General features: G+C 44.8%; 1 protein-coding gene across 3 annotated transcripts in view; it reads right to left on the reverse strand.

The window, feature by feature from the left end:
* The window catches only part of DNM2 (dynamin 2), a 1,516,513-nt gene that overhangs the window by 1,035,552 nt on the left and 453,950 nt on the right, over positions 1-27,011 (reverse strand). For all 3 annotated transcript variants that reach the window (XM_069604271.1, XM_069604270.1, XM_069604269.1), the window contains exon 4: positions 17,987-18,190. In XM_069604271.1, the coding sequence (XP_069460372.1) occupies positions 17,987-18,190 (204 nt within the window). The remainder of the gene's footprint in view (positions 1-17,986; positions 18,191-27,011) is intronic.

The following is a 27,011-nucleotide window of genomic DNA, read 5'->3' on the forward strand; positions in this document are numbered from 1 at the left end:
GGTGTGGCACATGTTAGCATTCACATTTTTCTAGGTGCGGGCATGTTATCCTTCAATCGATCCTATCCGGAGGCGACAAAGGCCAACGTCTATCTAGATGCGTCTGCCGGTCTGGATATGTTCGTCCGGTATGTACCAGTGGGAGAGTCAATTGGGCTTTCGTGTGGGTCTAGGTATGTGGTCAGTCTCTGCAGCCTTCCTTTGTGGCTATTTTCCATGATGTCTTATGCTCTGTCGAGTGGTTGGTTCTTTGGTTTGAGTGTTTGTCCAATTTGAGAGTGGTCGAGGTTGGAGTTATTTTCATCATTGTTTTAATGTCTGGGCATTTTAGTGCGTCTCCGTTGTGGTTATGCTTTGAAGAGCCATGATTTGAGGAGTTTCCTGAATGCTAGGTGGTTTGTTGTATTCCGTATATTCTTAGGTAGGTCATTCCAGATTTTGGGTGCCTGGTGAGAGAAAGACGATCCTCTGAGTTTTCTTAGTGTTCTCGTCGGTTGGTGTAGGTGTAGTTTGTCGCTTAGGAATTCTGCACCTTGTTTGTGTATTGCTCTGTGGGTGATGCACATGGCCTTGAACTTTATTCGCTGTTTCAGTGGTAGCCAGTGTAGTATTTTTAGCGCGGGTGTGATGTGTTCTCTTCTGGGTAGCTTGAGGAGGAGTCTGACTGCTGCATTTTGTATGTGTTGCAGTTTTTTTTAGAAGTCGTTCGGGCATGCCCAGGTATGGGCTATTGGCATAGTCCACTCTGGACGTGATCAGAGCGATGATAGGAAGTGTTTTGCTGGCGAATGACAGGAACGGTAGGATCCTTTTTGCTGCTCGCAGGAGGAAGAAACATTTCTTGATTACTGAGTTTACTTGTGGCTCCAGAGTGAGGTTGTTATCCATGAGGACCCCTAGGTTTTTTACAGTTGATGGTGGTTCTGGTGTGCTGCCGAGCTCTCTTGGCCAGGGGATGTAGTTGATGTCTCCTCCCTTTTTTGAAACAATCATTATCTCTGTTTTGCCTGGGTTGATTTTGAGATGGTTGAGGTTCATCCAGTTGAATAGGTCACAAAGGCAATTCTCTAGTGTGGTGTTTTCTTCTCGGGTGTCTTGCATGTTGAAGATTATTTGAGTATCGTCGGCGTAGTTGTAGCATGTGAGGCCGTGTTTTTTGATGAGTTTGATTAATAGGTACATGTAGATATTGAATAGAAGCGGGGAGAAGGATGATCATTGTGGTCTCTGGGTCATCGTGGAGACTCTGGGTTCGGATTTACAAGGTTTCATCCATATTGTTTCTGTTCTGTTTGTTAGGAAGGATTTGATACATAGTAGGGCAGTGTCCGTTATCCCTAGTCCTTCTACGTCTTTATGAGGATGGCGTGGTTGACAGCGTTGAAAGCTGCAGACAGATCAAGGAGAATCAGGGCGGTGCTGTTGTCTGAGTTTGTTTTTAGGTCGTCCCATATTGAGAGGAGAGACAATTCTGTTCCTCTCATAGGTCTGAAGCCAACTTGTGCCTTGTCTAGTAGGCAATGCTCTTCTATGAATTCTTGGGTTATCTGGTAGATGTACGTTTCTAGTAGTTTGGCTATGTAGGGTATGTTGGAGATGGGTCTGTAGTTAAATAAGTCTTCTACGTTTCCTGTTGTGTCTTTGAGTAGCGGTTTGATGTAAGCCGATTTGAAGGCCTGCGGTACTTTACCTGTTGAGATTGAGCGGTTGAGGAGGTTCCTGTGGTATTCCATGGGGGTTCCTTGTTTGAGAATTGTTTTGTATATGTCCAGGGGGCACGAGTCTTCTGGAGAGCCCGATTTGTTGCTTTGGTTTACCAGTTTGACGAAAGCCTCAACTGATATTTCTGGAAAGTTTCGTACTTGTTTGCGTGTTCCTCGTCTGCGTTGGTGGGGTTTGAGCTGTGATCGCTTGGTCCGTTTTGTATGGTGTGTTGGATGGAGGTTATTTTGTTTTTGAAGTGGTCTCAGAGGTCCTCGCAAAGTTTCGTCGATGGGATTGGCGTGTTGTATGCTGGTGGGTTTTTTATTTCGTTTATGATTTTGAATAGTTCTTTTTGAGCGTTTGGTGCTCTGAAGATTCGGTTGTCGTAATGTTTTCCCTTTGCTTTTTGTATTTCCTTTTTATATGCGCGGATCTGTTGTAGGTATTTCAATTTGTTTGCGGTGTTGTTGTTCCTCCATTCAGATTCTAATTTTCGGTTTTTCCTTTTCATGGCGTTGAGTAGTGGGGTGAACCATTTTGCTGTAGTTTTCTTGTGTGATGGGGTGAAGGGCTTTTCTTTGGCGATGTCGTCAAGGGTTGTTGCTATCCAGGTATGAAGTAGGGCAACTTTTTTGTCTAGGCCTGCTTCTTCCATGGTTGATGCTTGTGGTTTGCTGAGTTCTAGGAGTTTATGGTTCTCCAATTTCTTTTCATCATGATGGGTTGCTTTTCTTGTTGCTTTTTTGTCGGAGCGGCTGTTGTGATTATGAACGGAATAATGAGGTGGTCGCTCCAAAGTATTTGAATTGGGGGTGCCGTGGTGATGAGACCCTTGTTGGCGAAGATTGCGTCAAGTGTGTGCCCTGCTGAGTGGGTTGCTCCTTTGACTAGTTGTTGTAGGTTCATGGCTGCTAGTTGGGGGGTTAAGGATTTTTGTGCGTTTGTGGTTTCTTCGTCGAACCAGATGTTTAAGTCTCCGAGGATGATCAGATGATTGTAGTTTATGGCTAAGGTAGCGATTGCTTCTGTGAAAGCGTCTACGAAAGTCGCATCGTAGGTTGGTGGTCTGTATATCAGTATGAATTTCAGGTTGGTTTTGGGGTTTACTGAAAGTCGTAGTATTAAGGATTCGTATTTATCGATGTTTAGTGGATCTTCCATTTTGATGGCCAGTTGTTCCTTGTGGATGATCGCTAGCCCCCCCCCCCTCTTTTGGATTTTCTGTTTGTTTGGATGCATTTGAAGTCTTCGGGCAGGCAGTTGTTGAGGGTGATCTTGTAGTTGTCGTCTAGCTATGTTTCGGTTACAAATAGGATGTCTATGCCTCCTTCTGACAGGAGGTCGTATATTTACGTTGAGTGTTTGGACATTGACCTTGCGTTTATTAGGTTACAGTGGATTCTCTGGGTGAGGTTTTGTTTTGAGGTTATTTGTTTTTTTGAGTTTGTAATTGTCTGTTCATGGAGTTTCTGCATTGATGTTGGTAGGATGAAGAATGGCGACAGCTGCTTTTTCATTGAAGCGGTCTAGTAAGTTGATAACGGGGCTGATTTGTCTTGGTGTTTCTGCTGTGATGCTACTCGGATGAAGATCAGCGGCGGTTTCTTCATTGGGTCCGGTTGTTGGGTGGTGGGTGTCGTTGCTGGTACTTCGCCGTATTGTGCGGGATGTAGTGGAAATCGATGTTGCCCCTCTGTTCTTGTAATGTAAGGGGTAATGGGGTCGGAGCCCTCCCACTCTCTTGTTGAGTGCCCCTGTCTTTTTTCTGCGTGTATCAGGAAATTGTTTGCATGTTTCTAGGTTTCCGTGTTGGGGTGTCGGTGTACCGTGGTTGTTGCGAGGTATGGTGTGAGGTATAAGGATTTTTCTCTTGTGGATTTTATTGCGGTTGTGGCTGTTTTAGGCGTGCTTTCTTCCAATGGGGCTGTTTCTTGTGGGTTCTGTCGGTGTTGTGTGATCGCGTCTCTTGTTGCCTGATCTTGTTCTCTTTCTCGGCGTCCTTTTCTGGTACGGGCCATTTAACAGTCTTGGTGCAGGCGTGGTATGGTAGTTGGTCCTTTATGCTGTGCTGAGCGCTCGCAGTGATCTCGGTTTTCCTTCTCTGGATACCCTGGGGTGTTCTCTGGCGGTGGGTAGGTTATGTTTCCTTAGGGTGCACTGTCAAGGGGGTGGGGGTTCACAGGGGTTAGGGTGTTAGCGGTCTGCTGGTATGGGATTTAGTTGGGTTAGGTAGTGGTGGGATTCCAGGATTGGTAGAGTATTGAGCTAAGCGCAGTTACATTATTTGGGAGATCTGTATATTGGGTGAGAGTCCTATCAGTGCAATCTAAACATCGCACAGTGCCGTTCGGAAACAAGGCCCCTGCTAAATTTGAGAGACCTGCATAGTGGGAGAGACGTCCACCAGCGCAATCTAAACGCCACCCAGTGCAGTTTGGAGACGGAGCCCCTGTTAAGCGAGAGACCCGTGCAGTGGGAGAGAGGCCTGTCAGTGCAACCTAGACATCATACAATGCAATTAGGAGACAGAACCCCTGCTATATTTGAGAGACCTGTATAGTGGGAGAGAGGCCTATCAGTGCAACCTAGATATCATACAATGCAATTAGGAGACAGAACCTCTGCTAAATTTGAGAGACCTATCAGTGCAACCTAGACATCATACAATGCAATTAGGAGGCAGAACCCCTGCTAAATTTGAGAGACCATACAAGACAAGGACAATCATTGAAAACAAACAAGGTCGGAGAACAAGGAAGGGAGGTGCCTTATTTTTGGCATGTTCACATCCCATGACAATCGGAAATGTTGGTACCTATATCGTCATCTCTCTGAAGGGGCCATTAAGGGGGTTAATACAATTTTGGAACCACAATGGGAAACGCATATTAAAAAGATATATTATAATGAGATCTATGGTACTTCCCAAGTTACAATGTACAGCCAGGGCACGTAAGGACCTTTTCGATTTGACTTTGATGTTCTGAAAGTAATTATTAACCTTAAGTCCTCCAGAACTCCTGATCAAGATCGCATTGGAAACATTGCTAAGTGTAATCCAGAGAAATGGCCTACATTCTTGGGCTAGATTGTTTATGTTTATCTCTATCTCCAAGGATGGTACTATCCGGCAGAGTTGGAGCAAATCCATTCTTGTACCAATATTTAAAAAAGGTGATAAGATTGGAACCTTTCAATTATCTTCTTTTGGCAATGTTATCACAAGCTGTAAAATATTCTGCACTTTATTGCTTCACAAATTAAACCTCTGGATCGCAGAGAAGAAAAGTTACTTCTTACCTTGTAACGTTCTTTCGATGGGATGTTCCTCCGACGTATACCTTATCTTGATAGATTACCTCCCAGCTTGCTGGCCTCGAAAAAAAATTCAGTAGAGGGCGCTGCGCGTCGACGTCCCTCGAGCTGGTGTCCCTCGACAGCCACCGTCGCAGAGCCGATGTCACTGTGCGTATAAATAGACTCGCACAGCGTCCGTTGCTCAGCTCCGTTTTGAAGCTTGAAATTTGAGCTGTGCATGAAATGGGTATCGAACTTGAAGGAGCGTAAGCTGCAACTACAAGGGAAGTTTTACTGCGGGGATGGATGGGAGGGGCGATGAGGAATACGTCGGAGGAACATCCCATCGAAAGAACGTTACAAGGTAAGAAGTAACTTGTTCTTCGAAGGGATTGTGTCCTCCAACGTATTCCTTATCTTAATAGACTCCCATAGCAGTGGTGTACAAACGGAGGTGGGAGTAAAATTGGAATATTTCCCTTCAAGAATGTACAGAATGTAACACAGCTTTGCCAAATCTTGTCTCCTGGCTAGAGGAGGAATCCAGATTGTAGAATTTTGTAAAGGTATGTGCAGATGACCACGTGGCAGCTGCACATATGTCCCGAATCGGTACCCCTCTTTGGAGGGCCGAAGAGGCTGCAATACCCCTGGTTGAATGAGCCCTAAGATGTTGAGGGGGCTCTTTCCCTACCAATTTGTAACATTCTAGAATGGCTAATATAATCCATCTTGAAATGGTCTGTTTTGTGATTGGCAGTCCTAATTTGTGTCCTGCATAACCTATAAACAGCTGGTCTGTCCTAGGGAGTCTGCTGATATAAAAGCTCAAGGCACACCTTGGATCCAGCCTATGTAGCCTCTCTTCCTCTTTCCCTGGATGGGGAAGAGGATAGAATGAAGGTAAGGTTATCTTCTGAGTGATGTGGAATTCAGAGACCACCTTTGGGAGGAAATTAGGCTCCACTTGTAAGACAACCTTGTCTTTGTGAAAAATAGTATGAGGTGGTTTGCAAGATAAGCTTGTAATTCGCTCACTCTTCTAGCAGATGTTAAAGCCACTAGTAGGACAGTTTTAAGGGTGAGAAATCTTAATAAACAAGAATGGAGTGGTTCAAAAGAAGTACCCCATTAGGAGGTTTAAGACTAGATTTAAATCCCATAAGGGAACTTGGAAAGGCTTTGGGGGATAAAAATTAGTTAATCCCTTCAGGAATTGAATCACTAGGGGTAGTTTGAAATATGATGGGTCCTTCGCAGTGCGCTTGAAGATTGACAACGCTGCGAGGTAGCCTTTGATCGTACCACCTTGGAGACCGGAATTCGCCAAATAGAGCAATAAAGATAACACCATTGGTGTACCGCATGAAAAGGGATCGATATTCTCTACTCTACACCAGCTGCAAAATCTGTTCCAACGGCAGCGGTATAAAGTCTGTTGCTGGCCTCCTAGCCGAAACCAACACCTCTATGACGTCATCTGGAAGGTCCCAATCCTTGTATCGCAACCTTTCAGAAACCAAGCGTGAATGTTGAGCGTTCTGATGTCTGGATGGAGAACCTGAACTCCTTCTGCGAGAAGGTCCTCTTTGCGGAAGACGAATCGGAGGACAGATGGACATGTCCAGAAGTTCCAGGTACCACGTTCTCCTGGCCCAATCCGGGGCAATTAGGATCATGGATTTCCGGAATCTTCTCAACCTCCTGATCATTTGAGGAATGACGGAGTGGAGGAAACGCGTACAGAAGTGGAAACTCCCAGTCCACTACGAATGTGTCCACTGGAGATCCTCTCGGGGGAAATTCCCTTGAACAAAACTGATCACACTTCCTGTTGATGCTGGTGGCGAACAGATCCACTTGAGGGGTTCCCTAAAGGGTGAAGATCTCCTGAAGGACTTCCTGAGCTAGCTCCCACTCGTGGGAGACTGTGCTCTGCCAGCTCAGAGCGTCCGCTGTCAAGTTCTTCTCTCCGGCTAGGTGAACTGCCGATAGAGAGATTCCTTCCTGAATTGCCCAAAAACAAAGCTGCATTGCCTCTCTGCACAGTGGCAGTGACCCTACGCCTCCTCTTTTGTTGAGGTAGTGCATGGCCACTGTATCGTCATTATCAGGACATTCTTTCCCTGTACTGATGGCAGAAAAGCTTTCAGCGCTAGTCTGATTGCTCTCAGCTCCATGAGGTTGATGTGTAGTCTGGACTCCGATGGAGACCAACGACCGCTGATGATCAAGTCGTTGGTATGGGCTGCCCACCCCGTGAGTGAGGCATCCGTGACTACTGTTATCTCCGGCCATGGTTGCCAGAACTGTTCACCTTTTAAGATGTTCTCCCGACAGGCCCACCACTGAAGGGCTCGAGCTATTGGGTCTGGGATTTGAAGGAGATCCGACATTCTCCCTGAGAACTGCGACCATTGGGTTCTTAGAGCCCACTGGAGGGATCTCATTCTTAGGCGAGCCTCTGGTACTAGGAAGATGCAGGATGCCATGAGGCCGAGCAACCTCAAAATGTCAAAGGCTGGTAGACGTTGGGCATGTTGAAACTTGGTGACCATCTGTAGAATATCTTGAGCCCTCACCTCCAGTAGCGAGGCTTTCCCCAGGGAAGTGTCCAGGACTGCTCCAATGAACTGGAGTCTCTGTGACGGTATCATCTGGGACTTCTTTAAATTGAGGGAGAAGCCCAGTTTGTGTAGGAAGTGGCAGACATGATCTAGTTGGATCCGATCTTTTTCCGAAGATACTGCTCTGGTCAACCAATCGTCCATGTAAGAGTAGACGTGGATCCCTTCTCTCCTTAGACTTGCAGCCACTACCGACATTAGCTTGGTGAAGACCCTCGGGGCGGAGGTCAGCCCAAATGGCAGAACTCGAAATTGATAGTGAGAGTTGCCAATTGCGAACCTCAGGTATTTCCTGTGTTTGAGATGGATTGGCACATGGAAATAAGCATCCTGAAGATCTAGAGATACCAACCAGTCATGAAGCTGGAGGGCCTGAAGGATCTGAGAAATAGTCTTTCCTGAGGAATGTGTTCAATTCTCAAGTCCAAGATGGGTCTCAGTCTTCCGTCCTTCTTCGGTACTAGGAAGTGGGGGTCGGGGGGGGGAATACCAACCCTTGTTCCTCTCCGCTACAGGTGCCGGTTCTATGGCACCTTTCTCTAGCAGGTCTAGAATCTCCTGCAGAAGGAGCGGATCTGGAAACTTCAAAGAGTTGTTCCCCGGTGGATGACTGGGGTGTGTAGGAAAAACAGGCAGTAACCTTGGGCAACTGTCTCCAATGCCCAAGCATCTGACGTAATAGCCTGCCATGCCGTCAGATGTTGAGTTAATCTGCCCCCTACTGGTTTTGTTAGGCAGAATCCTGTGCTGTTCCCTTGAGGAACACTGCAAAAAGATTAAGACTACAGGATTAGCAGTAAACCCAATTGGTAGCAGTCTGTAACACCTAGATTTATGTGGTAGCTGTGGCTGAGCAGTCAGACTTCTCTCAAGATGAGTAGGGCAGTATACAGAGGACGCACAATAGGGCCAAAAAACACAGTGGAGCAAACAAACACTAACCAGAGCTTGGTATCAAAAGTATATAATTATTTATTTAAAACACACTTTAGGAAATACACTAGCACTATAGAGCAAAGCAAGTTCAAACACAATCAGCAAAAGTATACACACCTCCCTTAATCATTTAGACAAGTCTATGTCAAAACACCATTATTTGTAAAAACAGATGCGAGCGCTTGACCTAGATGGCACTCCAATAATTAAGCTAAACGGAGAGAAAAAGACAGGTCATGAAAATAAAACAGTTCCCAACACTTTTCTAAGGCCAGAGCAAGCTAGTGAAGGCAGAGTCTACTGTAGAGCCAAAGTTCATCGGCCAGGGCCACTTTAAATGGAGCAAGGCGAAATGTGCCCAAGATCACACAGTTTAAAAATGCACTCAAGTCTTTGCAAAAATGTTCAGAAGAGGTTGGTTTGATGCGAAAGATAAAGTTAGAAGGTCTGGGACCAACCCAGTTGGAAAGCCAAGGATTTAAGGGTCACCTTTAGCGATCCAAAGAAAGGGAGGCCAGGCGGAACACAGTACCTTTAAAAGTGAGGAAGCTCCAGCGGTGGCAGTTGCTCCTGGCAGCAGGTGCAGTTCGTGGTTTCGACCAGGGGAAGAGAAGATCTCATCGAGGAGTAAACTTGGAGTCGTTGCACTGCCCAGGGATGAAACCAGCCGTGGAGTTTGTTCAGTTAAAAGGTGCACTCCTTTTATTCGCGGTCCCAGTGGACTGAAGCTTGGCTATCCGGCCGCCGGGGTGCTTGGCACTGGAGATTCGACCAAGGGGCATCCTGGAAGGCGAATGTCGAACTGGTTGTCCCCACCAGCTCAGAGGGAGAAGACTCTTGCAGCAGAAGATCTTCTCTTGTCGTCGGGGAAGTGGTGAGGTCGTTGCAGCAGGGCACCACCGGTGGTGTCGTTGCAGATGGCTCAGCTTCTCCCCTCTTCGGATTTCTTAGGTCCTGTGGCGACTTCTGAAGTTCCAGTCCGAAAAGCCCTGCTTTTATGCAGAAAACCCCCCATTCAACAGCCTAGCTGTCACTCATACATGCTAAGTGGTGAGCCAAGCAGCTCACCACTAGGCCAATCAAGACAGAGTGCGACTTGGGTTGCTAAGGCAACGCAGTCCAGGGTGCCAATTCCCCCACCCACACTTCCTGTGAATCCCAGACAGAGTGGCACCAGTTGGAGGGCTTCTGTGGAGAGGCCTGCCAAAAAGTGGAACAAAGGGCCCAACCTTGGCTGGAGTTGCAGAGACGGACATGTATGCCATTTTGCGAAAGAGTTCTGGCAAAAAGACCCAACCAGTGATTTTATATTAATTAAATAAACCGGTGGTATCTTTACAATGCACCAAAAAAGTGGTGCGTTTAAAATGAATGGAAAAATCCCATAGGAAATATTCCGGTGGAATATTTCGCGTGGTAACCACTGCCACCAGCCAGACACTCGACAAGGGGGGACTGGACAGTGCTCCCTTGGAAACAGACCCAGGGGTGATCTAATTAATCCCTTCCAGTACTTCCACAATATGATGGTTTGTACTGTTCTGTTCACAATTTTGGACTAATAAAGCCAATGGTGACTTTACATGCCCTGGGAGACAGAAGTCAGTCCCAGGGTATGGAGTCTATGTTTGGGGTATGACGCCCCTTGTCTTACTGCACTGAGGGTGCTGTGTAACACATCTACCAAAACAGATGATACCCTATGGAGTAAAAGACCCTATAGCCCATAAGCACACACTAAGTCAAAGACATACCTCAAATCATGTCTAAGAGTAGGAGAAAAAGAGTCACTCTTAGCAGGAGAAAAAAAACCAACCCCAAAAATCCAGCAAAGCTGCTGGGGGACTCACTAGGTTTGGGAAATTAGCCTTATAAGAGAATCCTCCCTAACAGGTGTCTTGTGGGGAGAGACCTCAGAAAGGTTTAGAGGCATCTGACGCAGATGCTGAGGGTAAAGAGGCACCTGCTGCTGCGGCTTTTGTACCTTTAACCCGTCCACCACGGGTGAATAGTTTTTTGGCCCCTTTGAGCTGGCTGTCCTCTGCCTTTTCCGAATGCGGAGTAAAAGCGAAAGGACCTACCCCTCCATGAGGTTCCTGAGAGATGTCGCTGCTGCCTTAGATGTCTAACTTCTCCAGGCTGTCATCAGCCTTTTTACCAAACAAAGACGTGCCGTCAAAGGGCATATTCAAAGGTCTGGCCTGTACATCTCGGGCAAATCCAGATTTTCGCAACCACGCATATCTGTGGATTGTAGTACTAGCCGCCATGGCCCTGCTGATACTGTCAGCAGAATCAATGCCAGTTTGAAGGGACTCGCACATAGCATCTTTCCCTTCTTTAATGATTTTTAAAAATGCTTCCCTTTCCTCTCCTTCCGGGAGACAGTCAGCCGCAAATGAAGCACACTCCCAAAGTGTATGGCTGAATCTTGCAAGCGTGCAAGTGGCGTTAATAGATTTAAGCACCATGCTACATGCCGAAAAGACTTTTTTTGACATAGCGTCAAACCTTTTATCATCCCTGTCCCGTGGAATAGTAGGGTATGCAGATCTACTGTTCGATGAAGTTGCTGCTTGTACAACCAAACTCTCTGGAGTTGGATGCTTGCTTAAATATTCAGGGTCTGAGACAGATACTCTGTATTTGGCAGATAGTTTTTTGTTAACTGCCGGGATTACTTCAGTTTTCCAATTAGCAGAAATTTTTCTCCGTAGTGCAGAATGAAAGGGAACATGATCTTCCTGTGGACCCTTAACTAGGATGTTAGTAAGGTCATCCTGCCGAAAAGAAGGTGAAGGTGTAGACCACCCCATGAACTCTATTATTCTGGCCATCAGAAGCCTATAAAGGTGTCTCAGCATGTTCCCCAGGGTCTGGTTTAGCAAATTCTACTTCAGGAGAAGTATCTAAACCATTTTCCTCATGTAAGGAGTCTTGAAGATCCTTTAATCTGTTCTCTTCTGAGATAAATTCCTCAGGAATGGGTGTTGTGGTCCTTTGCAACCCAAAAGGTCTCGCATGATCGGAATCCTCCCCTTCCTCATATATAGAGGACAAAGCTCTAAAATAATCAGATCTAGGGTATGGTTTAAAACCCATTTCTAGAGCAGAGGGGGGCCAAGCTTGTAGTCACAGGTTGAGAAAACGTCGAAGTTGTCGACGCAGAAGTCAAAGGCTTCGATGAAACCGAAAAAGGCGTTGAAAAAGTATGAAGAGGCCTCGAAGAACCCGAGAGGATCGGGATCCTACTCAGAGTTGTTGAGGTTATCGACGACTCTCGAGGTCATGGTCGAAGCCCTCAGTACTTCTACTGACTGAGATGTGGTAACAGCAGTAGGTCTGTCCTTTATCGGTGTCGATGTCGAAGACGGCGTCGATTCGACTGATTTGTGTGTCGACGGGCCCTTCGATAGAGGTGTCGATGACGCATATTTATGAGTCGAAGGAACCTTCGACAACGATGACGCAGTCTTACTGCCTTTGACGATCTCGGTCAGTTTCTTTCCCGGGTGTAACGACTCGCTGCGTTTTGATTTTTCGGGTCTTTCACCCAGGGTATCACCTTTAGCCGTCTCCGAGGGGGTCAAGGCCGCTTTCTCGAAGACGCTTAGCATTTTTCTACGGAATTCCTCCCACTTAGCTGGAGAGCTGTGTTTCGTTGGGGCAGGTGACCCTTTCCGGGGAAGTGGAAGAAGACGAAGAAGATCTACAACGCCTCTTTTTCGAGTGTTTAGATCTTGAAGACTGATGGGAACCGCTTTGAGACCTTGAACAGGAATGTTTCCTGTGACGGCGAGGAGACGAATGTCTCGACTCTGCCGAGGAAAATTTCGAAGGAGTAGAAGTTTTAAGAGTCTTACCTCTTTCTAGTTTCCATCTACGCTCCTTCAAGGCTTTTGCCGTCATGGACATGAAGTCCTTGCATTCTGAACAGTGATGCTCCAATCCCATGCACCACAAACAGATCCTGTGAGGATCCGTCAACGACATTTTCTTCCCACAATCACAACACTTTTTGAAGCCGGACCGTGGGGTCGACGGTTCGGATGAGGAAGCCATCGATAAAAGATGATATATTCGAGGAATAAGTAGAAACTACTTGAAGAATTTAGCAACACGATTCCGAGGCCAACGAAGCGCGGAAAAAGGGAACTGAACAACGGACGCTGCGTGAGTCTATTTATAGGCACAGTGACGATGAAAGAGCTTGGCAGAGAAATAACCATAAAGGAATCGGATATTTTATTAAGAGTGGGTACAAGATCAAAAATGGATTTGAATCTGCGATTCATTCGTCAGAGAATTTTGTGTCGTCTGTATTGGACCCCAGTACAGATGCTTAAGTTGGGTATGACAAATGAGGAATCTTGCTGGGAATGTGTGGTCAGAGGGGAGGTACCCTGCTACACTTGTTATGGGAATGCCCGAGAGGGATCGAATTGGGGGGTGGGAGGCGTGAGTTCAGGACAGGTTGTATACAATTTTGGGAGTAGTGTTCCCTAGATCTCCTTATTCAGTGATCCTGCGCTAAGATACTGGGCGATGTAACATGGCTTGAGACTATGATAGCAGGATAAATAAGGCACTGGTGATGGCAACTAAGCAAATATTGAGGGTTTGAAAAACTAGACTTGTATATTTTAAATATATGGACGTACTCTTGACTAATTTGTGGAAATTATGAATTTTAAGTGGGTCTTTTTAACTTTTGTATAATTTTAAGTCACGTTATACTTTTAGAATGGAATTGTATGATTTTATGAACCTTTATGGCTCTTTAGCCGAAATAAAGTATGTGACTGCCTTACTGGCTAACTATATCTAATAGCACCAATTTGGGATTAAAGCAAGGCTTTGTCCCTACCCCTGTGCTATATAATACTTACATGGCAGACATGGACGCTGCTTTTAAGAATGTAGTCAATTTTCCCCAAATGTTGGTAAGGAACATATACTATTTATGTATTTATTTATTTCTATTTGTAGAGCGCGCAACAGCCCGAAGGCATCGTGGCACTTGTTACAGTGAAGGATAGCACTTAGTTACATGTAGAAACAGACATACTTATTGTATTTTGAATAGAACAGTTTATTCTATGACTCTCCTACGTGGATGACAGGGATATTCAACGACACTCCCATAGATTTACAGAGATGTTTATGTGCTCTTCATAAACTAAAGTCATGTTTATTGGGGGCAACTCAAGCTAAAATAATGTGTAAATGGAAATTGGATAGTACATACCTGGAAGTAATTAAAAAGTTCCTTTATCTGGATTTCCCCATTCTCAATTCTCCTTCCATAATTCTATACTTATTCTATGAGACGGCCCTCCGCGATAGGGTAATTAATGCTACCTAATAAGAGCTTATATGCACGGCAAGGTGGACTCTCAATAGAGGGCTGTTAACAGGTGTATAAGTTTAGTGTGATTCCTGCAATCCTCTATGGTTTAGAGGTTTTAAATTAACAATATCTTCTGTGGTTAGATCAATATGAGGGGAAATTATGGAGAGTAGTGCTTAGGATTGCCTGTTCTGTCCTCATTGAAGCAATAAAATGAGAATTGGGAATCAACTAGCTGCTGACGCTCTAGAGAATAGGATGGGGTAAATTAGATCGAAAATATTTTACCTAATGGAGAAGTGATCGAATCTATTTTACCGAAAATCGAAATTAACGTTTTTTTTTCTTTAATGCGGGGTGGGGGGGGGACACAAGCATTCCCCCTTACCACTCCCTACCATATCTTTTACCCTCTCCCCCCACACCCAACCTATTATGCACTCCACATACCACTAGCTACCATTTTCGGTCACATAAATTCAGTCACTTCTCATTAGGTAAAATTGCATTCGGTTAAATCTAGGGCATCGTAGAGAATACAATGCTGCACATTTTACATTAAGATCATATGTCTGGGCGATATACATGGTACTTCAATGGTCACTATAGCAGCTGACTTTCGGACGCACCGCAGTAATCCCTCTTTTTTGGGATTGGAGAAGATGGTCATAGAATTTCTTCAGAGTATTGGCTGGGTCACTCCCATAATGGAAAAAACAACACTTGTATCTTCACAGAATTAAAAGAAAAAGCTCTGGAATGGGACAAGATTAAGAACTTAGAGGCACATTGCACTAAAAAGAGAAATAAAATAGTATCGACTAAGGGCTTTGTGGTTGGTAAGCCTCGTAGCTATTTGCTTATATTGTTAGATAAAGATCTAAGACTTTTTTGCTTTTTCTCCGTTTAAATGTATGAGATAACTGGGTCATGGGGGAGCATTCTTCGAGGAGAGAAAATGCTGTTTTTGTGAAAATAAAATAGAAACAGCAAAGCATATTTTTAACTGCTTGTCCTGTTTTATTGCCTCCTTATCATAGGGGATACAAGAGTGCTTAGCGTGTCTAGGGTGTCTGATCAATTTTGGGCTACTTTACATTTGGCTGAGTCTTTGGTCATATCCTGTGCAGCATATATATGGAAAAGGGTTAACCATTATGTGTATTTAGATTGAAGCTTGCACTTATTGCCATATGATTGAATTGGGTTTTATTTTCTGAATTTTATGTCGAAGGTTATGTTCTGAATTGTTGATCATGTATGTAATGTTGTGATATCTTAAGAGGATGTAACGTTTTTTCCACACCACCCTATCTTTTATAATATTTACTTTTTATTGGATATCATCGTTTGTTTTAACAGTGTATGTAATTGTTGTGCAAAAGGTTATTTGAACCAAATGCACAAACATACATTTCACCCTCCAGCTTGTTTATAAACATTGCCAAATATGTTGGATAAGAACGCTGAAGGATGGAGAAAGACCCTTTCTCAAGATCCCCCAGTTTTATGCCAGTAGGGAAACCGGGATTATGATCAGTGGCATTATTTCAAAAGTATTCATAGGCATAATAGAAACAACTACATAACCCTCACAGGATGGGAAATCAAGTGATCCTACGGCCAATGAAAGTATATTGACTTCAACAAGTTACTAATGATTAATAACAGGTGCCAAAACCTTTTGAAACTACCAAAAGCTGAAGGCATGCTGACTTAACAAATCAGTAATCAGATGGTTAAACTGGGCAATTGCTAAACAGCCCACATACGTTCAAAGAAGAAACAGGCGTTGGATTTGCTGAACTGAAATGATGCCACGATTAGGATTCAGAACAATTTGATAGAATTAATGTTGGCGTAATAATGCTCTTTTTACTGGCCAAGTAAAAACAGTTTAGTTTAAGAGGGGAAGCCTGGATTAGAATCTGAATACTCAGTTTCTTAAAACCGCAAATCGATCCTAGACTGCACCTGCCCTTACTGTCAAAGCTTTTTGATTTATTGTTGCACATTGTGTTGGTGTTCCATGTATAAAGACTAACATTACGCAGATACAGAAACTGCAATACAGAGAATTAAAGTGTTGTGCCCAGGATCATACAGTTTTGGTAAATGGGGGAGCTAGAATTATAATTCACATATTCAGACTCCAAAGTCTTCAGTTTGACCGAAAAGCCACAACCTTCATGTGACCAGTCGAATAAGCCTCTTTGTACCAGTGTTAGTGTTATTTCAAGAAATCCCACATTTGGTTGCTAAGGACATAGGAGAGGAAGTAATTTGCACAAGATCACACAATGCTGGTCAGTTGGGAAATCTCAGATTAGAACTCAGATCTTCTGGTTGCAAAGTTCAAACTGACCCAATAGACCTTTTTTCCATAGTCTTCATTTTCTTATCTGCTTATCTCTCCTCCTCCACACGTATTCCCTTTCCTCCCCTACCCCTGTAGTTGGTGGGGTGGTTTTTAGGGATGGTGGACACATGCAATTGTAAATATGAACAAAAGGTACTGATGTAGCTCAGCAGATTGGTAGCTAGCTGGATGCTTGGGTTGTACCTGTAAGAGGTGGATTTGGGCTGCGAGTGCAAGGATTTGGGTGTGTCTGTGATGGTATGGTTAGGGAGTGGTGCTAGGCCTTTGGGGGAAATCGGGTGTGGATTGGGGATGGAAAACTATGTGGTAAAGTTGCTAAACTGTTGGAATGTATCCGACAGGCAGCGGTTAGGGCAAGGAGATGTGTATGTGGGCTGTGCTTTGCATGGATAACCAGGATGGATGTTGGCGCTATATCTGAGGGGCAATAGGGGTGGGTGAGTGTGGGATTGTTTCTATGGAGGATAACTGATTCTTGTAATATGGAGATTTGCATGTGGGCATTTGGAGTGGGGGGTATAACTGAGGAGCAACTGATGATCATAGCAAATCCCCCTACCAGATCATCAGTATTGTTAACTCTCCTGACAGTGAATATAACTACCTCCCAAAGACAATTTTGCTAATCCCTTGCACGTGATCATAACTAATCACTTGTCTGAGGGTCAAAACTGCAAAAGCAGCCCCATGTCCCAGATTTCTAACTGTCTGATGGTCCTTCTTGGAAATCCTTTTGGACGTCCTTAATGCTCTAAGAGCAGGGATATGGGTCTTGTCAGCAAATTAACTTACACATGTGCTAAAAGGCAGTGGGCCTCATTACGAGTTGGGTGCAAAGGGATACCGGGACCCGGTAAGGACACTGGTGCCGGTAATCCCTTTGCACCCTATTCCGAGTTCCCTTAGCGGGTCCCTTCCTTAACGCCTGATTTTACCAGGCGTTATGGACAGGACCCGTTAAGGGACTTTAGAGCTAATAACGGTACCGCAATTTGCAGTACCGTTATTAGCGCCTTCCCCCTTCCTATTGAGCCCTATGGGGGCTCATATGGGAATGGCTTTTTTCAATGGGGACTTACCGGTCTATTCCGACCTTTGCGGGACCGGTAAGTCCCCATTGAACCAGGGCGGACTCGGTACCGGTATTGGAGGTAGTCATGGCGCCAATAGCGCCATAATTACCTCCATACTCGGAATGAGGCCCAGTGTGTTTAGGTACATTTAAAATTCTTGGTGAGGAAATCCCCTTGGAGTGCCTCAGAAATATTCTGCTTGCTTGTTTAATGAATCCATAACTTTTCTCAAAGTCAGAAATATTCTAGTGATCCATGGCTTGTGGGAAACGTCTTGTTTGGAAGAATTTGTTGTGCTGCAGGAATGGAAAGAACACTAGACACAGATCTGCTTGCAAGCAGTGGCTAGAACCACCCACGTCCACCTTGCCCTACCTCCATACATGGTTTCAGACAGCTGTGGAATCCTAATGTGAAAGAGGAAAATTACAACACATCACTAACTTCACTGCAAGAGCAGCATGTAGACCAACAAACTGTCTTTCATCAATGTCAGCAGAGAGCACAGATTCACTATCAAAAGAACTCCCCTCTTCGGGCATTCGAGCACTAAAAGCCAACATCTCTGGCTCTTCACATAAAAAACTAAAAAACACAGCTTTCAGGTGCCATTAAATACCTTGAGGGTCCACCTCCTTTGCCATCTTGAGTGCATCAGAGTTAGCCAGATCGCTGTTAGCTGGCGTGACTGCCAAGATCAGGCAGCTCTCCCGGCTGATGAACTGCAGAATCATGTCTTTGATCTGGTACTCAATGTCTGCCGGCTGGTCGCCCACTGGCACCTTGGTGATCCCAGGAAGGTCAATTAGTGTAAGATTCAGCACTGCATCAGGGAATAAAATCGCAAAGGTGTTTAAGAATAAAAAAATATAAAAAAATAAAAACAAATCAGGCTTTTATGTGGCACTTAATGGCAGATTCCTCCAGCACTGTAATTGAATTGGTTAAAATGTCCCCTATTTAATGGGATTCAATTGAATTTGATTTGAGGATTTGTATTGCGCATGCATGACAGACTTAACCATATATAGGCGCAGATAATAGAACAGTAAATAACAAGACCAGATGATTAACTTTGACAGTCACCTACAGAAATCCCCAAGCCCCTTCTCTTCCCATTTAAAAGAACAAGTTACTTACCAACTGTAACGTTCTTTCGATTGGATGTTTCTCCCACGTATTCCTCATCTTAGATACATCCTTACCATCAGCTTTGCTGCTTCGGAATTTTTTTCTCTCTCCATCATAGGGCGCTCCACTCGAGGCGACGATGTCCCTCGGCAGTATCCGTCGAGCACCGACGTCATCCGTTGTATAAATGCCTCGAAGGCGCCCGTTGGCCTCAGTTCTGTTTTTCCGTGTATCAGAGCCCATGGATTATAGTTAAAGGTGTGCCTCTTTTGACCCAAGCCTTAAAAGAAATTAGAATGTAAAGCACATAAACTGTGCTGCGGGGTAGGATGGGAGGTCCGATGAGGAATAGGTGGGAGGAACATCCAATCGAAAGAACTTTACAGTTGGTAAGTAACTTGTTCTTCGAATGGATTGGGACCTCCCACGTATTCTTCATCTTAGATAGACTCCCAAAGCAGTTTTCTATTGGAGGCGGGAGTACAGATATCTTTTTAGTCATGTACCGAATGTAGTACAGATTTGGCAAATAAACCTCCTTGAGAGGTAGTCGAGTCCAAAGCATAATATTTGATGAAAGTATGCATGGATGACCATGTGGCTGCTGCACAAATGTCTTGTACAGGGACATACCTTTTAAGTGCTATTGAAGTTGCTATGCCCCTAGTTGAATGAGCTCTTAAACCCTCAGAGGGATCTTTCCCAGCTAGTCTTAACACTGTTATGGCTAAGATTATCCATCTTGATAATTTTTGTTAAATTACAGGTAGTCCTAATTTACGACCAGTGTATCCCACAAATAGTTGGTCACACTGACGTATTTTCGACAATCTTGAGATGTAAAAGCTAAGAGCCCTTCTAGGATCTAGCCTATGTAGTCTTCCCTCTTCCGTACTTGTGTGAGGAGGAGGGTAGAACGTAGGTAGAATTATTTTCTGTGACAGGTGAAAGTCTGAAACTATTTTTGGCAGAAAAGAGGGTTTGACTCGAAGGACAACTTTATCTTTATGAAAGATGGTGTGAGGAGGACCACTCGAAAGTGCCTGCAACTCACTTACTCTGCGGGCTGATGTCAATGCAACTAAAAGTATCGTTTTTAGAGTAAGAAGCCTTAACAGGCAAGAATGTAAAGGCTCAAAGGGTACACATGTCAGAAATTCAGTACTAAATTTAAATCCCACACAGGAACTTGAAAAGGTATTGGTGGAAAAACATTGTTTAAACCTTTTAGAAATTGTATTATTAAAAAGGTATCTTAAAATAAGATTTTTCTTCTGACGAGCGCTTGAAGATAGATAGCGCTGCTATGTATCCTTTTATCTTGCTAACCTGGAGCCCCAGATTAGCTAAGTTTAACAGAAAAGATAATACCATTGGAATATCACATTCAAAAGGATCCACATTCTTATCCCTGCAACAGTTACTGAACTTGTTCCAACAACACCGGTACAGGGATTTAGTTGCTGGCCTTCTGGCCGAAAGCAAAATCTCCATAACGTCATCTGGAAGGTCCCAATCCTTGCATCTCAACCTCTCAGAAGCCATGCATGAAGGTTGAGTATGTTGACCTCTGGATGGTGAACGTGACCTCCATCTTGTGAGAGAAGATCCTGTCTTTTTGGAAGACGTATTGGAGGGCAGATGGACATGTCGAGAAGGTCTGGGTACCACGTTCTCCTGGCCCAATTCGGGGCAATTAGGATCATGGTTTTCCTGAACTTTCTCAACCTCCTGATTACTTGTGGGATCACAGGGACTGGAGGGAATGCATACAGCAGAGGAAACTCCCACTCTACTACGAATGCGTCTCCTAGAGCTCCTCTCGGGGGAAATTCCCTGGAGCAGAACAGGTCGCACTTCCTGTTGACAATGGTCGCAAACAGATCCACTTGAGGGGTTGTCCAAAGGGTGAAGATCTCTTGAAGAACTTCCTGAGCTAGTTCCCACTCGTGGGAGACACTGCTCTGCCTGCTCAGAGCGTCTGCCGCTGCGTTTTGCTCTCCTCGTAGGTGAATGGCAGACTGTTGAGATCCTTCTTGTATTGCCCAGAACCAGAGCTGCATTGCCTCTCTGCACAGTGCTAGTGACCCTACTCCATCTCTCTTGTTGAGGTAGTACATAGCCACTGTATTGTCCGTCATTATCAGGACATTCTTTCCCCGTACAGATGGCAGGAAGGCCTTCAGTGCTAGTCTGATTGCCTTCAGCTCTAATAGGTTGATGTGTAGCCTGGACTCCGATGGAGACCAACGACCGCTGATTGTCAACTCGTTGGTGTGAGCTCCCCACCCCGTGAGTGAGGAGTCCGTTACTACTGTCATCTATGGCCAGGGTTGCCAAAAAGATTCTCCCTTGAGGATATGTTTCTTGCAAGCCCACCATTGTAGATCCTGTGCTACCCTGGTTGGAACTTGTAAAAGATCTGTCATTTCCCCAGAAAATTGGGACCATGGAGTCCTAAGGGCCCATTGAAGGGATCTCATCCTCAATCTGGCTTCTGGCACCAGAAAAATACAGGGTGCCATGAGGCCGAGCAACCTTAGAAAATCGAAGGCCGGTAGATACTGGGCATTCTGGAATTTTGTTACCATCTGCTGAATGTGGTGAGCTCTCTTCAGGAGGCGAGGCTTTGCCCGAACAAGTATCCAACACTGCTCCTATAAACTGGAGCTTCTGTGATGGTATCATGTTTGACTTTTTTAAATTCAGAGAAAACCCTAGTTTGTGAAGGAAGTGGCAGGTCTTGGATAGATGATCCTGGGCTTGTTCTGGAGAACATGCCCTGATCATCCAAATAGGGGTAGATGTGAATCCCCCCCCCTCTTCGGAGACTCGCTGCCACTACCGCCATCAACTTGGTGAAAACTCTTGGGGCGGAGGTCAACCCGAATGGCAGAACTCGAAACAGATAGTGAGAATTGCCAATCGCGACCCTCAGGTACTTTCTGTGCTTGAGATGGATTGGCACATGAAAGTAAGCATCCTGAAGGTCCAATGATACCATCCAGTCCTGAGGCTGGAGGGCCTGAAGGATCTGAGATAGAATGACCATCTTGAACTTGTCCTTCCTGAGGAACTTGTTCAAGTTTCTCAAGTCCAAGATGGGTCTCAGTCCTCCATCCTTCTTTGGAATGAGGAAATATGGGGAATACCCACCCTTGTTCCTTTCCGCTACAGGTACCTGTTCTATTGCACCTTTCTGTAGCAGGGTAAAAACTTCCTGCAACAGGAGCGGATCTGGATTTTTGGTAGGGTTGTATTCCGATGGGTGATTCTGAGGTTTCTTTAGAAAGGGAAGGCAGTAACCTTGGGATACTGTTTCCAGTGCCCAAGCATCTGAAGTAATGCCCCACCATTCTTTCAGATGCTGCGAGATCCTGCCTCCCACTTGTGAGTCAAAACCTCAGAGTGGTTTTGCGGCTGCTGGGGCAGATCTAGCACCTCTTTCTCGCCCCAGAGGAAATTTATTTGGCCTCTCTGACTGGCCTGTCCGCTTCCTCTCCCAAATGAGGAGTAAAAACGAAAGGGACGACCGCTTCAGGAAGATGAGCCTGCGTAGGGGCGCTGCTGAGGTTGTCTTATAGCGGCACTGAGTGACTTTGCCGCTGCCTTGGAGGTCTGCAGCTTCTCCAAACTTTCATCCATCTTGCTGCCAAACAACCTCTAGCCGTCAAATGGCATATTAAGAAGTCTAGATTGAACATCTGGTGCAAAACCTGACTTCCTTAGCCACGCAAATCTGCGTAGCACTGCGCTAGACGCCATGGACCTGCTGATACTGTCAGCAGTATCCAAACCTGCTTGAAGGCATTCTCCCGAAGCCTCCCTGCCATCCTTAATTATGGACAGGAATTCCTCTCCTTCCGGGATGTGTCGAGCTGCCGCTTACATGCCGTCCCACAGAGTATAAGTGAATCTAGCCAAAGTACAAGATACATTCGTGGATTTTAGAGCCATGCTCCCTGATGTAAAAACCTCTTTCGACCATGTATCTATCTTTTTGTCATCCCCATCAGGGGGAATTGTAGGGTATGCCACATTTTTTGTTGATGTGGCTGCCTGAACTACCAGACTCTCTGGAGAAGGTTGCTTACTCAAATACTCTGGATCAGAGTTACAAGGTGTGTATTTTGCCACATGTTTTATTCACTGCTGGAATGGATTCAGGTCTTTCCAAAGCAGCATTTACTCTCCTTTGCAGGGCAATAGTATGTACGAGGAGAGGACTTTGTATGTAATAGAAGTATGGGATCTAGTTGAGGGCCTCCTGACAAAATATCTGTCATATCATCATCTTGGTATACAGACGAGTTCCTACCCCATCCCATAAACTCTGTTACTTTATTTATAAGTTTACTGTAGCCCAAATCAGCATGTTCTGCTGGATCTGGTTTCTCAAATTCATATTCAGGGGACGTATCTAGTCCACTTGCAGACTGTTAACATTCATACAAGTCCTGCATTTTTGATTGAGGATTAATTAATTGCTCAGGAACTACTTCTCCTCTTGTACCATATTTTACCTCCGTTGATGAAACTTCAGGTTCATCTTCTTCATCCTCCTCATTTCCTGGGGACATTTCTCCATATACAGCTGACAGTTTGGAACAAAAAAAATCATGTCTGCTTTCTCAGGAATAGGTTTCAACCCTGTAATTGGCGTCGACGTCGACAGAATCGTCGATGGCGTCAAAGTCGTGGCTGTTGCCTTCGATGTTATTGAAGCATTCTTCAATGTTTGTTTGTTTGTTTGTTTATTTATATTGCGCACCAGACCCTTAGGTTACCGGGCGCAGCAACAAGTATATGCGAAGCTTACAATGTTACAATGTTGTATAAATGAATTTACAGTATTACACAATATTACACAAATTACTAGAATGTACAAATAAACAATTGCCGTATTTACATGAATGTACAGTTAACAATATACAGGATTAGCAGTAATAAACATAAGGGTTAATGTCACGTCAGGGTGCATTAGGTAGGACTACACTTGTGAGTGTTCAGGTGTCAGGTCGTTGTTGGCGATAATGTGTTTGATAAGGTTCCTTCTGAAGTGAGGGAAGGGTTGGTCAGCTCTTAGGTTAGGTGGCAGGGCGTTCCACAGGTTAGCAGCTTTCACAGGGAAGCTGACGCCACCAATTTTGGCAAGTCTGAATCTGGGTACTGCCAAACAATTGGAGTTGACGAGTCTCATGGGTCTATTAGAGGTTTTTCTTTTTATTTTGTCCATCAGGTAGCTAGGAGCAGCATTATTTAAGGCCTTATGGGTTAGTGAGATCATTTTTTGCTGGATTTTGTTCTCAGTGGAGAGCCATTTATGTTGCCGCCTAGTCGAGGAGATATGCTCCCTCTTTTTTATTCCTAATGCAGCTCTAAGAGCATTATTTTGTAGAGTTTGAAGTCTTTGGGTATTGGCTTTATTAGCACTACTGTATAGGGCATTACAGTAGTCAAGTCGGGAAAGAATTAAGGCTCTAGCCAAGATTAGGCAGCTGGTACTGGACAGGAAGGGCTTGCCTGCTCTAATCAATTTACAGGTGTAAGCAGTGGTGGAGGCTAGGGAGTTTACCTGTTTGGTGAAGGACAGGGTAGAGTCGAGATAAAAACCAAGTGTTTTTACTTCCCTCGAGACTTTGATGACATTTCCGTCTATGCTGAAGGCTGAGTAATCCGGGCCCAATTTGTTAATATTGGCCTGTGTGCCCAGAATGATCAACTCTGTCTTATCATCATTCAGGCAAAGACCGTGAGTAGCCATCCATGCCTGAATGATGAGATACACTCTATTCACCAACTCCCCATCCTCGCTATGATCCCCAGAAAGTGGGAAGAGAATCTGTGTATCATCCGCATAGTTAGTGTAGGTGATACCGAGATTGTCCAAATCATCGAACAGAGGTTTGGTGAATATATTGTAAAGGGTCGGAGAGACGCAGGATCCCTGAGGGACTCCACAAGTAATGGGTATAGGGTCAGCTGCTGCCGATGGGGAAAAGACTCTCATAGTTCTCTCACTCAGAAAGGATTCTATCCAGCTGATAGCTTGGGTGGAGAAGTGAGCGGCAACGTCCAGGTGTTTACAGAGGACTTTGTGGTCCACAAGATCGAACGCAGCTGAGAGATCTAGTAGGAGGAGGAGGGCTGTCTTACCCTGATCTCTCAGTTCGTCTATTTGGGCCTTTAAGTCAATCAGGGCTGTTTCCGTCCCGTGTAATGGGCGGAAGCCAGATTGTCTAGATCCTAGTAGTTTGTGCAGTTCGAGGTAGTTTTGAATCTGTATGTAGGCCACTTTGTCCAGGATCTTCAGCAGAAACGGAACTGTGGTGATTGGGCGGTAATTGGTAGGGATGAGAGGATCTAAAGTTTGCTTTTTAAGCAACGGGAGCACCCAGGATTGTTTTAGGTTAGCTGGGATGATGCCTGTGGAGAAGGATGCATTGACAAGTTTGGAGATAAATGGTGATAAGTCTCTGGCAGCGTCTTTTATTAGCTGTGCTGGGCAGATGTCACCTTTGCAATTAGATGGTTTGAGGGTGAGGATGATTTTTTCAATCTCAAGTGTGGATGTTTTGGTGAAGGAAAATTTGGTAGGTTGAGGCATGAGGGTAGCCTTAGGTGGTGACAGGGTAGGTAGTTTAAGCGAGTCTTTTTTCAGTTGAATTTTATTTTGGAGGGTAGTAATTTTATTAGTTAGAGCATATTGGATGTCAGAACACCAGGTCTGATCTTTAGTGCAAGTGTCTGGTATGGCAATAGGTGACTCAAGTTCCTTTAGGATGGAAAAGAGTTCCTTCACACTTGATTTAGAGTTAGCGATACGATCGTTATATGAATTTCTCTTAGCCAGACAAACTGCATTTTTGTATTGACGGGAGATAGATATTAGGTTGGCCTTGTTCTCAGCAGTTGCACATATTTTCCAGTTGGATTCATATTTTCTCTTGGTGAGACGTAAAGCCTTGAGTTCCGGCGTAAACCATTTATTTAGATGGGCTTTAGGTTTGCTTGTGCGCATTTTGAGTGGGGCAATTTTGTCCAAAGTATCAGTCATGATTTTGTTATACTCATGAACTAATGTGCCGGGGTCTGAATTGTCAGGCAAGGCGTTTAAAGTTGGAAGAATAGCGGGTATGACATTTTCCATTGTCATATTCTTTTTGTTTCTTGTAGGGCATGAGAGTGCCATGGGGACGACTGTAGAGGATGGTTGGGAGGTTAGGAGGTCAAAGGACACTAATGAGTGGTCAGACCATGATAATGCCGAGATAGATGAGATAACTGTAGTACAGTTAGAGTCAGCGACCCAGTCTAATATTCTACCTTTCGTATGGGTAGGGTTGTTGACTTTTTGGGAGAAGCCTAGGGAGTTAATAGCGTGGGCAATAGTCGCGGCATGCGCATCTGTTTTGTCATTAAATCCTAAGTTGAAATCCCCTAATACCAGCAGTTGAGAAGTAGTTTTAGCATTGAGGGTTAGAAGCTTGTGTAGATCCTCTTCAAAGGTCCCAAGCGGACCTGGAGGTCTATAGATTAGGTGAATGGTTAGGGATTGATTATTATTTATAAGGAGTTTAGCAGTGAGGGCTTCACAGGATTGTAGCGTTTGTGCAGGGGCTAGTCTTAGTGAGAGGCTTGATTTAGAGATAATGGCAATTCCGCCTCCGCGCGAGCCCTCTCGGTCTTGTCTGCATATAGTGTAACCGTCAGGGATGGCTAACATGAGTGAGGGGCCTGCTGCCTGGTGTAGCCAGGTTTCAGTTATGGCAATGAAGTCCAGATTATTCTCAGTGATTAGATCAGCTATCTCAAGGGCATGTGCAACTAGTGACCTGGCATTGAGGAGTGCTCCTTTATAGGAGTGATCCTTAGTTTCCTCTTTAGTATGTGTAGGATTAGGAGTGTTTTTCGCACTGGATTTTGTCTTGGACACAGATATTTGGGTAAGCGATGAAGCTAGGGTGTGGTTGGAGGCGTAGCCTGTATTGCCAATTTGATGTTTCATTTCAGATTTTGTAGTAAGGAGGAGTCGTCTGGGTGTCTCATGGAGTTTGTTAAGTCTGGCACGTAGTTTACTATTTCTATCGTGAGTGGAGCTAGGCTTGGAAGTGTAAGCTAGTGGTTCTAACAGAGCTTGGTGTATAGAGTCAGTGTAGGCATGAGTATTAGTAATAATATCTGGCGATATATGTGATAGAGGTGCAGGTGAGTATAGTGGGGTCTCTGTGTAGCTGCCCTGCTTGCTAGTAACTGGAAGTGTAGCAATAGCCATGATGCAATAGAAGCTAAGTAGGCTGGACATTGTGCGTAGCTAGTACTTAGTTTGGTGGGAAATAGTTTACAGGGTTATGCAGGGAGGATGTAGCCTGTGGTAGGTGAGATGATCTGGCACAGCTTAGGAGTGTCACATTAGCTAGAAGCACAGCGCCTAGAATAAGCATATCACAGTGGTCGGGGGCACAGCAACTAGAATTGTAGTATCACAGTGGCTAGGACCACCACACTTAGGA

The sequence above is a fragment of the Ambystoma mexicanum genome, chromosome 3q, assembly GCF_040938575.1.
Source record: "Ambystoma mexicanum isolate Mex_15411 chromosome 3q, UKY_AmexF1_1, whole genome shotgun sequence".
NCBI classification, from domain to species: Eukaryota; Metazoa; Chordata; class Amphibia; order Caudata; family Ambystomatidae; genus Ambystoma; species Ambystoma mexicanum.